The sequence below is a fragment of the Phaenicophaeus curvirostris genome, chromosome 18 (assembly GCF_032191515.1).
Source record: "Phaenicophaeus curvirostris isolate KB17595 chromosome 18, BPBGC_Pcur_1.0, whole genome shotgun sequence".
Lineage (NCBI taxonomy): Eukaryota > Metazoa > Chordata > Aves > Cuculiformes > Cuculidae > Phaenicophaeus > Phaenicophaeus curvirostris.
Genome location: NC_091409.1, coordinates 2,086,164 through 2,100,229, shown reverse-complemented (window position 1 = coordinate 2,100,229; position 14,066 = coordinate 2,086,164). Strand labels below are relative to the sequence as shown.

The 14,066-nt window shown below is 42.3% G+C and overlaps 1 protein-coding gene across 2 annotated transcripts; it reads left to right on the top strand.

The window, feature by feature from the left end:
* The first annotated feature begins 96 nt into the window (after positions 1–96).
* Positions 97–8,045, top strand: ZFP64 (ZFP64 zinc finger protein). Of its 2 annotated transcripts, none has more exons than XM_069871824.1 (6): positions 97–177; positions 1,334–1,573; positions 2,955–3,116; positions 4,081–4,143; positions 4,501–4,752; positions 6,155–8,045. In XM_069871824.1, the coding sequence occupies exons 1-6, from the start codon at positions 126–128 to the stop codon at positions 7,450–7,452; spliced, it is 2,067 nt and encodes a 688-aa protein (XP_069727925.1). In that variant the 5' UTR covers positions 97–125; the 3' UTR covers positions 7,453–8,045. The 2 variants fall into 2 exon arrangements, with proteins under 2 accessions (XP_069727925.1, XP_069727926.1); XM_069871825.1 differs by lacking the exon at positions 97–177 and adding an exon at positions 206–218.
* The last annotated feature ends 6,021 nt before the right edge of the window (positions 8,046–14,066 follow it).

The following is a 14,066-nucleotide window of genomic DNA, read 5'->3' as shown; positions in this document are numbered from 1 at the left end:
CTCTCGGGCGGCATTGCCGGTCCCCCCGCCACTGAGCATGCTCGGCGCCTCCACATCCGCCCCGGCTCGGCGGCGGGGCCGGCGGCGGGCGGCGGGCGGAGGCGGCGTTGGGGCCCGCGGCCGCCATGAACCCCGGCGGCGGGGGGGCGGCGCCGCCCTTCCCCGGCCCCGTGCAGTGTAAGTGCCCGCCATGCGCGCTGCGGGGCCCCGAAACATGAGTAGCGCAACGAGCGGAGCCCGGGAACCTGCCTGGGGCCGGGAGAGGCCGGGGGTGGGGGGGAGCCCGGTTGGTGCAGGGAGGCTGGGGCGGAGGGGGAGCCCCCCCACCCCGGAGGCTGCGGGGAGAGGGGCGAGGGTTCCCCCCCAGAGGGTCCTCGGGCGCTGGGAAGGCTGCCCAGGGAGGCGGTGGAGTCGCCGTCCTGGGAGGGGGGTTCGGAGGCGGGTGGAGGAGGTGACTGGGGGTGGGCAGGTGTGGTTGGGCTCCGGGCTCGTAGAGTGGTTTGGGTTGAAGGGGCCTTAAAGCTCATCCAGTCCCGACCGCCTTTCCTGTGGGCAGGGACACCTCGCACCGGGCCCGGCTGCTCCGAGCCCCGTCCGGCCTGGCCTCGAACGCCTTCAGGAAGGGGGCAGCCACGGCTTCCCTGGGCAGCCTGGGCCAGTTCAGCACTACCCTCGTCATGAAGAATTTATTCCTAAATTTTGCCCCCTACTCCAATTTAAATCCATTTCCCCTTGTCCCATCACTACATAACCTTGTAAAAAATCTCTTCCCAGCTTTCCTGTAGCCTTTTTTCAGGTACTGGGAGCCGCTGTAAGCTCTCCCCAGAGCCTTCTCCAGCCTGAACAACCCCAACTCTCTCAGCCCATAGAAGGTCGTCTCCAACCACAGGATTCTATGATTCTTTCTGTGATTCATAATGGCAGAGGGGGGAAGATTTAGATTAGACAGTGGGAAGAAACTCTACATGATGAGGGTGAGGAGGCCCTGGCCCAGGTTGCCCAGGGAGGCTGTGGATGCCCCCTCCCTGGAGGTGTTCAAGGCCAGGTTGGATGGGGCTTTGAGCAGCCTGGTCTGGTGGGAGATGTTCCTGCCCATGGATGATCTTTAAGGCACTTCAAACTCAAACCATTCTATGATTCTGCCAGCAGCCCCGTGCTGACCTGCCCGGGGGTCCCACTGCTCTACGCAGGGCCAGGCTGCCCCAGGCTAAAGGGGCTTCCCCGCAGCTGGGGCCTTTAGTTGCCAGGATTTCTCTGTGTTTGAGTGAGTTTGGCCCTCTCCCGTGTCTCAGGCTATACTCCCATGCTCTTGACTGTGCTCCTGTTTCCACAGTTCCTGGTGGCACCACTGTGCTGGTGGAGCTTACCCCTGACATCCACATCTGTGGCATCTGCAAGCAGCAGTTCAATAACCTTGATGCCTTTGTTGGACACAAGCAAAGTGGTTGCCAGCTCACAAGTGCAACAGCTGGAGCCACCAGTACAGTTCAGTTTGTGTCAGAAGAAACAGTGCCATCAACACAGACTCAAACCACAACCAGGACTATTGCTTCAGAGACCCAAACCATCACAGGTATTTTGGTGTTGCATACAAAGAGCTGGGAAGCACTCAGCTTGTGCAAAGTGACAGTGTTATGTAGCCCTCTGCTCATGTGTCCCCATCCCACTTGGCTAAAATAACTGCTTTTGTGTTAGTCATCATGTACCTGTAAGCAAAGGAATTAAAAAGTGGTGCGCTGCCTTCCTTGTTTTGATGTGACAGCAGTTTACTTAACTTGCATCTCATTCAGCAAATTCATCTAGAGAATTCTTTAAGACTAATATGTTGTATAACCGACTTGTGCATTTTAATTAAAATGGTCTGTACTTATGAAAAATAATCAAATTACCGTGCATTTTATTTTTTAAGAGTGCTCTTGATGAAAAACAGACTCAGAATTGCTGTTAGGTGCCAATCCAGGCCCTTTTATGTTAGAACACTGCATTCCTTAACATTGTTCCCACAACTAATTGGCAGGAAAAATATTACTCAAGATTTCTGCTTATGCAAAGGCTGAAGTGAGGTCCTAATCCTGCAGATGTTTAAATAGAAGTAGAATTTCTTTCCATGTGTGAAGGTTTGCACTTCTATACGGTAGTTCTAATTTTACGTTGTTCTAGGACCTTAGTAAAATCCAAATCATTTGACTTTAATTTGGATAGACGTGTTAGAGTAGAGAATCTGGAAGAGCAGCGAAAGAAACTGAATTCAGGGCTTACTTCCAGAAATTTTTGTATTATGATTCTTCAACTCACTGTGGGTTTTGGATGAGTCATTTTTCTGCTTTGTATTTGCTCATCTTTAAAATGAGGGCAGTTAGATCCTTCTGCCCTTTTGGGGTATAGCGTCGTTTAATTGATTTAAAAGCTGCTACTTTGGCTGACATACTTTCACCTGTTATTCTTGTAAGTAACAGCTAAAACCAGTATAGCTGGAGGAGGCTGAACTGTTTTAGTAGGTTGGGGTTTTTTTTAATTGTTTACATGATGCCTTTTTGACAACATTTGCCATATAAATAATTCATTTTTTTTTCTCCTTTGAGATGCAGCACACCAGTGTTGAAAAACAAACGTACTTTTATTAATGTAAGACCCGGACAGTCATCAGAAGAAACTGAACTTCTGAAGAAACTGGATGGTGCAGTCAGATAGGATTCAGAAGCAGGCGAGTGGGCTTACACAGGGTCTTAAGAAGTTCAGCATGGTTCATCAGGTCTTGACAGAATTTTCACTGGTAGTAGGGAAGAGAAAAGCCTTTCTTCTTTACCCCTCCTCCAAGTGGATAGGAAGCCAGGAACAAGGATTTTGCTGGAAAAAAAAGAGAATAGGGAAGTAATTAATGAAACTAGAAAATAATTGGATATTTCTGATTGGAGAAGTTGATGTCCTCAAATTGAACTATTTTATGTGTTTAGTTTCTGCACCAGAGTTTGTTTTTGAGCATGGATATCAAACATACCTGCCCAGTGAAAGCAGTGTGCCTCCAGCAGCTGCTATTGTCTCTCCACCACCAAAAGCGCGTTCAAGAAAATCCACTTCCTCACTTGCACAGAAGAAACTAGACTGCTGCTATCCAGGTAAGACATGGACTGTATCCTCTTCCTTTTCATTTAAAATTGGTAGGTTTCATATAAGGGTATGCATGGTAGCTCTGCCATGCGCAGAACCTGGAAGGAAGCCTACTGACTAATGATGTGACGTACTACCACTGGTGCCAGTAGTAGTTTTGCTATTGATTTCACGTGTCCTTACACTTTGGTCCTATACTGTGGAATGCTCTGGTGATGCTGTAGCAGCTTTGCATATAGACATTCACCTATGCCCACACCTGTAGCAAGGTAAGAGCAGAGTCTTGTTACCTTTTCACTAACTGCCATTGTTGTACGTGAGAAATATTATACATGCATTTTGCATTGTACGTTTTGTCCTTGGTCAGTTCACATTTTTATAAGAACATATTCAACCAAAGCGTTTGGAGACCTTAATGAGTAAAAGCAGTGCAATGTGCAGAAAATGTGTGCAGAGACAGCCATGTGAATGCGTGGCCATGTTAATGGTAGCAAAAGTTGCAAGCTTGCCTTCTCTTGGAAGTCACATTTCAAATGCTTACCATTCATTTCTGTGTTCTAAAACTGTAACACTTTTGACTTGGACAGAATTCCTGAATGGTGAGCTGTTACCAAAGTTCCCAGTTGCACTAACTTGAAGTCATATGTGAAATTAATTAGGTCCCCAGCATCCCCTGTGTACTGTAAAGAGCATCTCAAATCCTGTGCAGAGATTCCAGAGAATTAAAGAAAGCAGTAATGTGCAGAGTGAATTGCCTCCTAGGGGAAGCATTAGAAAACTGAAGTGCATAGGTAAGCTAGTCACTATTTTAACTAGATATGAGTAAACAAGATGGGGGAACTTGTTTTCTGTTAATACTGAATTGCAAGGAAAATACACTTGAAAAGATACATAATGCCCAAGATACGGTAGTATATTTTTATTATTCTGTTAGATTTTGCTTGAATTTAATATTAATCTTACCATTTTCAGGTTGCCAGTTCAAGACTTCCTATGGTATGAAGGATATGGAACGTCATCTGCGAACACACACAGGTTTGTATAGTTGCCATATTTTCTCTTTTTCTCCTGTTTCCTCCTTTTGGCTTTTTGCTAGAAGGTATTTTCCTACAAAATAACATACCTATAGACAAATTAGGTAGAGTGTACATATACATCTATGCATTCTAGTATTGTAGTTCTCTGTGCCTAGAGAATTGCCGTTTTTGAGTAAACCACATCACACTATGGGCTGTAACTCTCACAGTTATGAAGCATGAACATTGTACATCGATTTAAGGCACAGTTAAATTTCTGAGGTGCAGACTGTGTTTATTAGGGTGCAATGTGGTAGTAGGGCATAAACCTAGTGCAAAAAGTCCTGATATGTTGATGCTTTTCTGTTTGTTTCAGGAGACAAGCCCCATAAATGTGAAGTTTGTAACAAATGTTTTAGTCGTAAAGATAAGCTAAAGATGCATATGCGTTCTCATACTGGGGTGAAGCCTTACAAATGTAAGCATTGTGACTATGCAGCTGCTGACAGCAGCAGTCTCAACAAGCACCAGCGCATTCACTCCAACGAACGTCCTTTTAAATGCCAGATCTGTCCTTATGCAAGCCGCAACTCTAGTCAGCTCACTGTACATCTCAGATCCCACACAGGTAAGCTTATACTAAAATTGAGATCTATAAAGTTTAGAAGGTCACAGGCAAGATTTTAAGAGGTATACAGGCATCAAGATGTCAGAAAGGGTCTGTTTCAATTCTTAAAAGCACCTAGTCATCCAGCTTCTGTGAATTTCCTGGGCGTAGAGTCTAGTAGGGCAATACAGCTCTACTAAAAATACCTGGAAGCAGTCAGAAGATAGATTTGACTCTTTGTACATTTTCTTAATTGATTTGGAAACTGCCTGTTAGATGTTCTTAAACCAGTAGAGCTGAAGGATCTAATTTATTGATTGATTAAGAACATCTAGGTTCCTATCTGTGTCTTTCAAACCTGGTCTGCTGTATTAGAAACACTGAAATTACTTTCTAACTGAATTAGTTACATCAGTGCAAACCTCAACTGGATAATGGAATTTTTTTCTTGCATCAGTAAGTTAGCAAGTAATTAGCAACTTAAGTTACATCTTTTCTTGACCTTTCTTTGCGATACCTTCCATGTGCAAACTGATGGGCAGACATGAAGTGTAGTATGAGTAACTGGAACCATATTCTGTCCATATCGGTTTTACTCTATAGATAGAAAGTTTTAGCCTCTAGGCTTATAAACATTGTATCATTTTATATTAGCGTTATTTGCCTAAGTTTAATTTTAATCAGATTGCTCTTACAGATTGTTCTCAGAAGAGATTTGCTCTACAGTTGTCTTTGTATCTTGTTTCTCACCTAATCCAGGGTACTGGATTAGTTTCTGTGTTGTCTTTTATACATCTGATTAGTTCTGTGCATTTTAGCTGCAAGGTGGTTATGGTTCAGTGGTTACTAGATTAGCTTTGAAACTATCCTACATCTGATTCTGAATTCAAGTACTGAACACCATTAGTTCGGATGTGTGCAAGATGGGATTTATTTTGAGTACATGAAAGAAATAAATCCCTAGTGCATTGTGAAGGAGGGGAGGGTAAAACCAATCTGTCTCTAGCAGAAAGGAATCTTTTATATTTCACAAATCTCCTGTCATGGAACAGGCAGGACTGCCAGGCAGTTGTTTTACAAGTTTCCCTCTTTCTGTTGCTATATAAGGTGATGTGATAGTCAGTCAAAATAGTATGGGTTGTCATGAGAAGTTACCTGTTAGTATACACACTAGTCAGAGAATATGGTATTGCATTTTCTCCATCTAATATAAGAACATGCATATTTGTGAACTTATGTACGTGGGCAGGTAGGCTCCAAATTACTAATACTGTCCCATCAAAGTTTTCTACGTCTTGAAAGTATTCTGGGGGTTTACAAGTATTTAGAACAGGTCAGCTGTACAAAGGTCATTATAGCATTGGTCTCTCCAGTGGACGTCAGTGTCTCCATCTGTAATTTGAACTGTGACTTTTGTTGACAGGAGATGCTCCTTTCCAATGTCAGATGTGTCCTGCTAAATTTAAAATCAACTCAGACTTGAAGAGGCACATGCGTGTGCATTCTGGTGAGAAACCTTACAAATGTGAGTTCTGTGAGGTCCGATGTGCTATGAAAGGAAACTTGAAATCACACATTCGTATCAAGCACAGCATGGAAAATACTCTGAAGTGTCCAGAGTGTGAATTTCAATGTGGAAACAAAACAAGCCTTCGGCACCACATAAGAACTCATCAGCCTGAGCAGCCAGTGAAGTGCTCAGAGTGTAACTACTCCTGCTCTAACAAGGCAGCTCTGAAAGTGCACGAGCGAATTCACTGCAAAGACCGTCCTTTCAAATGTGAATTCTGCAGCTTTGATACCAAGCAGCGGAGCAACCTGACAACTCATGTGAGGAAAGTTCATGGTGACAAAGTCAAGACCAAGAAGCAAACTGTGGAGAAGGAAGGAGATAGGCCAAAGCAAGGTGGCTCCAGGCAAGTCACCAAGTTGGATGCAAAGAAAGCATTTAAATGTGATCTCTGTGATGCTTCCTTTGTGCGAGAAGATTCTCTGAGGAGTCATAAGAAGCAGCACAGTATGTATAATGGATCTAAAAATAATGAACTAGCTGTTTTACAGCTCCAGATGGATTCCAGTCGGCAGGCCAGTGCCCCAATTACTGTCAGTCACCTCCAGGTCCCACTTCAGGCTGCTCAGGTTTCTCCGTACAATGAGGGAAGGGTCAAGATCATCATGGGTCACCAGGTCCCTCAGACTAACAGTATCATTCAAGCTGCATCAGTGAATGTCGTGCCTCCTACATTAGTTGGACAGAATCAGGAAGACCTCTCGGCCAACAGCCGCTTGCAGCTGCTTGGCCAGGTCAGTTTGTTGGCACCACCTCCGCCTCCCATATCTCAAAGCGAAGCAGGGCCTGTGGGGCAACCAGCAGTTCTTCTTACAACCCATGATCAAAGCGATGGAGGTGCTTTACATCAAACTCTGATTCCTGCTGCTCCTGTCAGTGCTCATGATGCTTCGGCAAACCAAGCTTTCATCACCAGCTCTGGAATCAGCTGCTCTGACTTAGAAGGCCTTAATGCTTTGATACAAGAAGGAGCAACAGAAGTGACTGTGGTTAGTGATGGAGGTCAGAGTATAACAGTGTCTACTTCAGCTCCCCCTGCTCCTATCTTCTCTTCATCCTCTCACACAGAAGCGCCGAAGCAGACCTATTCTATCATTCAAAATGGAGCCCATACAGCTTTACTGTGTCCAGCAGACTCCATACCGGATTAGTTGCAAAGTACTACTACTAAACAAACTTCAATTTCTGAGGCAGTGCTGAATTCAGCAGAAATGTATGGGACATAAGTGAATGCAGGATTTGCCCTACGAAGCCAAATACCTTCCATTTCCACATTTGACTTGTCTGTATATGGAAACATACATCTTATATGTGAAAAGAGGATGTCCATATTTATGTGCCTCTACTGAAATTGGAGGCTGTGTTTTTTTGTAAAAACCTGAGCTTTGAAGCAGCTGTTGACAATTTCACTAGGCACTAAGCTTCCCCAGAATATGTTTCTTGTATTGTGCTGGCTAAAATAAGAAAGCCTTATGATGGATTGCCTTCACAGCAGAGTCATTCTTTCATGCACACATGAAAAGCCATTCTGACATATATTTTTAAGTGAAATTTATTTCAGTTACATGCAATGTATGCATTAACTGCACCTGGCTGATGGTTGATCTGGAAGAAATGTCTGCTACTAGGTCTAATGCAGCCCTAGGAAAGTTTAAGGGGGCTATTTCTTAGTATGTGTAGCTAGGACCTGGTGCTTAATCTGGAAATGCTTATGCAGAAGACCAGATGATTGTTTTTAGAAAACGAGAATTTTGTTTGTCCGTCAGTAATAACTAACTGTTAGCCAGAACACTATGGCAAATAATGTATATGGCACAGTGATCTCCATCAGAGGCACCTGTGTATTGAAGAACAAAACGACTGCAAATATATTTTTTACAAACATTACTTAAATTTTGGTTTTATTGTGATGCTCCCGGTTTGTAGTTGCATGGGTGGTAAAAGTGCATTATGTTTTGACTTTGTTCTTTTCAAGTTGAAGCGGTCAAAGGAAAAGATTTAATTCATTCCATATAGTGGCCCACCTAAGGAGTTTGTATGTCAGGAGTCCCCAGCAATGGAGCTTTCCAAGTGCTCCACCTGGACAAAAAAAATTCTGCCTCTTGTAGGGGACAGGAATGGTGGAAATGCACTACTCTGTGTTTAGAGCTGGTGCTTGTGTGTTGCTAATAGGCAGGCTTTCTGGTGTAGAGAATTGTACCGAGCACTTTTAAGTGCAAATGTATTACAGTTTGGCAACTAAAAAGTGACATTAGTTTTGCTGTACTCGTTGGTATAAATGAACCCTGCGTGCAGGATTTCATGAGTATGAAGTATTTCGTGTCGTCTATAGGTGGTGGTAGAGATCCAGACAATCTTGTAAGCGGGTCTGATCTGGTCTGCTTGGTGACCTGTTTCCTGTTTAATAATTCCCTGCTTTTAACTCTTTCCCGGATAAACACATTTAAAAATCCACTTTTCTAAGAAGTTGCACAAAGGTTAGTTGCAAAAAAATCTTACTTTCATTTAAGATAAAAGCAACAAATTAAAAAAAAAGTCCAAAGTTTTCTACTGCTAAGATCCCATGAAGCAGATTTACGGCCAGAACGTAGTCTCACAATTGATGTTAAACTGATCATTTTTTACTCCCTGATAATTAATTTTAATGTGTGCATAGCTTGCAGCTGCAGAATCATAGTGCACTACAGGAATGATACAAAATGAGAGATTTTATCAAAGCTGATTGTTTGAATTGCGATTTATCTGTGTTTGCACTTGGCCAACAGACCTGGGCCCAAGGATGCACCACCAGGACCAAGCATCTCATGTTCGCAATCTAATGTCGCACTTAGCATTACACAGCTCTGTTATCTGCATTTCAGTTTCACAAAGAGGCTTGCTTACCTTCTAAAATAGGAAACCAGTTGATTTGTCATATTGTAAAGACTAACCTTCATTCTGGTCCTTTGTGTGCCTCTAAGATAAACAGGAAAGATAACAAAATGGTGTGAGTGAACAGACAAAGCTTAGGGCTGCTTCTTCAGCATTGTTTAGCTGATTGCATTATGCTTAAGTGAACAATCTAGAGACATCTTTCTCCGCCCTAAGGAAAAAAAAAAAAGCTGATAACCAAGGCCAGTACAGGGACATTTTTTCCCACAATTTTCTGTTCCAATATTCAGGCTTTTTTTCTGTGTATGACAGTAACGATCTTTGTGTTTTTGAGCTGGCAGAAGCAGATTGTTTTAATCTCTGATATTCATTTAATGTATTTTTCATGTTTTCAACAGAACTATCCCTGGAGAGAGCATGGTAACTCGTAACAAGTGTCTCTTGTAGAGCTTGCTTGCTTTTAAGCAAATGGTAAATAAATCTTACAGCTTCCTAGAGTTCTGCCATAGCCTCAGAGCTCTGTTGCAAGGTGTCTCTTCCCAGAAGATAGCCAGGGATCTCCAAGCGCTCCCTGTAAGCACTGAGCCCCGCAGTGTGCCTGTGGCGCAGAGAGAGGAGGCCCCAACTCAGCTATAACCCCGCTCACTTGTTACAAAAAGGATGATGTTTGCGCTGCATTGAGACAAAAACATAAAGCTGAGTAGTCCACGGTTATCTAGACCTACTAGAATGTGCTTTTCACTCTGTTTTTGTGACATAGAAACATGCAACAGGGGAAAAAAAATCCTCCAAAGTCCAAAGGAAAATTTGTCTCCTACACCTCTGGCAGTTATCTGTGTACGTTACCTCCTGCACAATGTCCCCAGAAAGATGCTGTGTTGAGTTCTAACAATAAACCAGCAGCACTGTGGATTGAGGCCTCTATCAATGTTGCTAGTATCTTTTATGCCATTTTGATAAACACTTTGACTCATTTGCATCCAAATGGCAGATTCGTTCTCAAACCCAGCATCAATTTGTCCTGTACACAGAGGGGGTTACTGGGCATGCAGATGCAGCAGGAAGTGCTCCTGGGTGAGTGAATGACATCAAGTCCTCACATGAGATGAGACCTAAAAGTAAGCAGAACTTGGCTCTGAGCTAACCCCTTTGGAATCTGGAGGAAAACCAAGCTTATATTGAACACACATGGGTTTTGCAATTAAAAAATTATGATCAGAATATTTCTTAATCATTTTGGCAGAGCAATTTATTGCTGTTATGATCTGATTCTGCTGGAAAGTACCTTCTGCTGTAGGGTTTTAAATTGAACTTTAGAAATATTAGAAGCATACCAAAACATTTTTTCTCTAGATTACAAACAACTGGAGAAAGGCTCCTTTTTAAGACGCATATATTTTATTCTGTATTTCTGGTTATTTATTCATTTATTTGTATTTAAAGTAAAAATATAGGAAATCATCCTTTTTGCAGTGCATTGCCCTGGTGTCAGTAAAAATATTTGCTGTATCCTCAATGGAAAGTCTTCTATCCTATAATTTCAGGAATATTGACTGATACTGTAATGGCCTTTTACATCTCTAGTTGGAAAATCTTTAGCCTTGTTATTTAAATTTTAAGGAGAAACTGATGTCTCCTGTCACTTACTCCAATGACCTTTCATAAGGTGATAAAGGTTTCTATAGTGACCTGAGGAAATAATGTCTCAGGTATCATTGTGAATTAAAAGTCTGTCGCAGGAAAAGCTTTCTTTTCTCTCTCAGGTATCCAGTTCTGCCTTTGTCTTTATTCCACTTGCTAGACATGGAGAAGGACTCATAAAACATAGTATTTGGTTACATGGCTGTCTTTCATCTTTTAGAGACTTTGCAATGTTGTAGGGAAGTAAAAGGGACCATGACAAAGCAAAGCTGGGTATTTTTTTCATGCTATATGCTATTAGAGTAACAAATAACGTGCATGTTCAGAGTCTGCTGAACAATGATGCCACTGAATTCTGTGACCTGTAATATCAGATAATTTATTCCATAAACTTCAGGAACTGGGTTTGTCTCTATAAGAAACACAAATTATGTATTATTACAGATACGAATCAGTGTGGGGATGGCTCTATGTTCCTAGTTTCAAATCTTATATAAACTTGCTTTTAATGTCTGAAAGCAAAGGCTCTCTTGGTTAATGTTAAGAATTAGTTAATTTTGTAGGTAAGAGCTGAAAATTGTCTTGGAAATAATCTGGGCACCTGTAGGTTTTTTTTTTCCTTTTTGCTTTTTTAAGGAAACAAGGATGCATTTATGCCTTCTTGTCCTAGATGAAACAACATGTTATGCCATGAACATTTTGATTTATCGAATCTGATGCAACAGACACCTAGAGCAAAGTTTGGACAACTCCAGCATTTTCAGTGTGAGTTTCTCATCAATATAATTGAAGGAAAGCTGTTAAAATCTTTGTGCTATCTGTATAGGCAGCATTTGGAAACAAAAGTTGGCCCTACATAGCAGACTGACGTTGTATATCTCTGTCAGCTAGAGCTGTTGAGACAGTTTTCTAATGCTTTCCTTTGGATCACAAAATGGAAGCTTATGAAGACTGGGAATCCCTGGACCAGGTGCGGCAGAGCAATGGCAGTGATGCAGGTTGGCTGCATTCCCAGCACTGGATGTATTTGCACCTTGTAAATGTCAGTGGCTGAAAGAAAGAATATATCCATCTCCAACCTTTTCTTAACATAGTTCACAACTTCCTACTTCTGCACTGTGTTTCCACTTACTGTTGCTGGCCATATTTAATTCTTATTTTAGTAATATGTATTTTTCACTAAAGCAGAGCTGCTTGAATTCCTCACCTGGAAAAGGCAACTTGCACCTCAGAAGTATATTGTGAGGATCAGAATAACTTGGATACCTCAGTGATGAGTGACATGCAAATACCTAGAGAGATAATGGAGATAGTTACATCTCACGATGGCCTGAAGGAAAATTTGAAAGAACGGGAATGCATAAAGCTAAACTGCATAATGCATAGCTGTCATAATTAATAGATTAAAGTTCTTTGTGAAACAAGCCTCTTTATTCTAATAAAGTAAAGGGACTATAAGTAGTGGCATAGTTATAGCAAATCAACAATGTAAAATGCCATGTTAAAGTTGTAAAGCTAAAGAGCTGATAAAAATATACCTTGTTTTAAATTTTTTACCAGTCTGATGTGAGGCTGATTATCTTAAATAATATGCCCTCATCTCCAGGCATATTGGCTCATTCTTTTTCCCTAAGTATATGTAGTTGCTGGGAGATTGTGAAGAAGTTGTCAATCCTTGCTTGTTAAGCCCTTCTAAAAAGTTCAGCATTTTTCATGTGTATCAGTTTACCTAAACAATGCTGAATTTTGCTTCTGTTGTAAAATCATGTAGATCGGCAATTGATATAACTTTAATTGGATAGGGATGTTCATGGGGTTTTTTCTTTTTTTTTTTTTTTTAAAAAAAAGAAAGCCTGCCAGCAAAATTGCTTTTTGGTGATGACTCTGCTTGGAAAGTGCTCTGCAGGGGCTCATTCCCAATTGATTATCTTTCACAGCTAATAGCTTCAAAGGCTATTTGGTGGACAGTCCAGTTTTACATTTAAATGTAAATCTTGATAGCCTTGACAGACTGATGATCAGAAAAAAAAGGAGGTAAAAACAGTAAAATAAATGTACAGCTTGTATAACTTTCACCAGCTCCTCCAGGGGCAATTGTGGTAAAATTAAAATGGTTACTGTTTGATAAAACTCTAGAGTGGACAGTGAGTGAAAACTTTCCTCAAAGGTCTAGCATTAATAAGTTGCTGAATAGCGTATCAGCCTTAAAAGTTCAGCACAGTGTCAATGGCTCCCATTTGTCCTTCATTTGGATTCCAGAGCAAAGTTCAAAGCACTGAAGCCACCAGGGTAAAGCCAGTCTGTTGATGAAGATACAGCAGAGAAGTTCTCTGGAAAACCAAGTTCACATTTGTAACTAAAACCTCATCGCAGGTCTGGTGACGTCTGTGTGAGAAGACTCACCGGTCAGCCACCGATTCCCTGCGACACGGGGGAGGAGCCGCAGCTCCTGCTGGGACCAGCATCCTTGTGCCTCTTGGGCGCAGGAGCTGTGCTGGTCCTGGGTCTTTTGGCTTGGATGGATGAAGGTGCAGTCTGGATTCTGACAGACCTTATGAGGATCACTAAAGTGGTATGAAGATAAAGCTAATGAGGATTGCAGAAGTCTGGTTCCCGAGCCATTATGCCAACTGCCGCATCCCTTTTATGAGGTGGCTGAGGTTTGGCGTGGTGAGATGCGTACAGGCTTCAAATGGACATCCATCTCAGAAACAGATTAGGCAGCAAAGGGACATTAAGGATTGCATAGTTGAGGGCAGCAATGATGTGTCTGTCATCTTCAATGTAGAATGACTGAATTGCAGCAGCCACGAGGGCCCTGCAGAGGTAGCCCACATGCTTTGCCATTGCCACTTTGCTCCTTTTTGCCTTTTCCTTGAGCTTCATCCTATCCTTACACATTCCCATCAGATCACAGTTAGCATCTTTGTTGGCTTCATTGCCTGAACAGATCCGGACTCTCCCAGTCACTGGCTGTGATGTATTCACGTGCCAACCGCACCATGTTGAGAGAAAAAAGCACTCATTGAGGATGGAGCAAGCTCTTTGCAACAGAAAACTACTGGAGTAAAAGATTATCCACAAGTAAGTCAAGTTACTTCATTATCATCTTATTTAATTTCCGATGTGCTCCAGAACTCCTTCCATAGCAATAGTTAAGTGGTTTTGAGCTGTTTGCGTGAGTCCGTGACAACTCCTTGACCACAGGAACTGCTTGCAGAGTTACAGGTGAAACCGCTGCTCTGGCCCTGGT

Coding starts and splice junctions, on each gene's coding strand:
- ZFP64 (XM_069871824.1), top strand. CDS start 126: ATGAACCCCGGCGGCGGGGGGGCGGCGCCGCCCTTCCCCGGCCCCGTG. Junction 178..1,333: donor CTTCCCCGGCCCCGTGCAGT/GTAAGTGCCCGC, acceptor CTGTTTCCACAG/TTCCTGGTGGCACCACTGTG. Junction 4,753..6,154: donor ACATCTCAGATCCCACACAG/GTAAGCTTATAC, acceptor TTTTGTTGACAG/GAGATGCTCCTTTCCAATGT.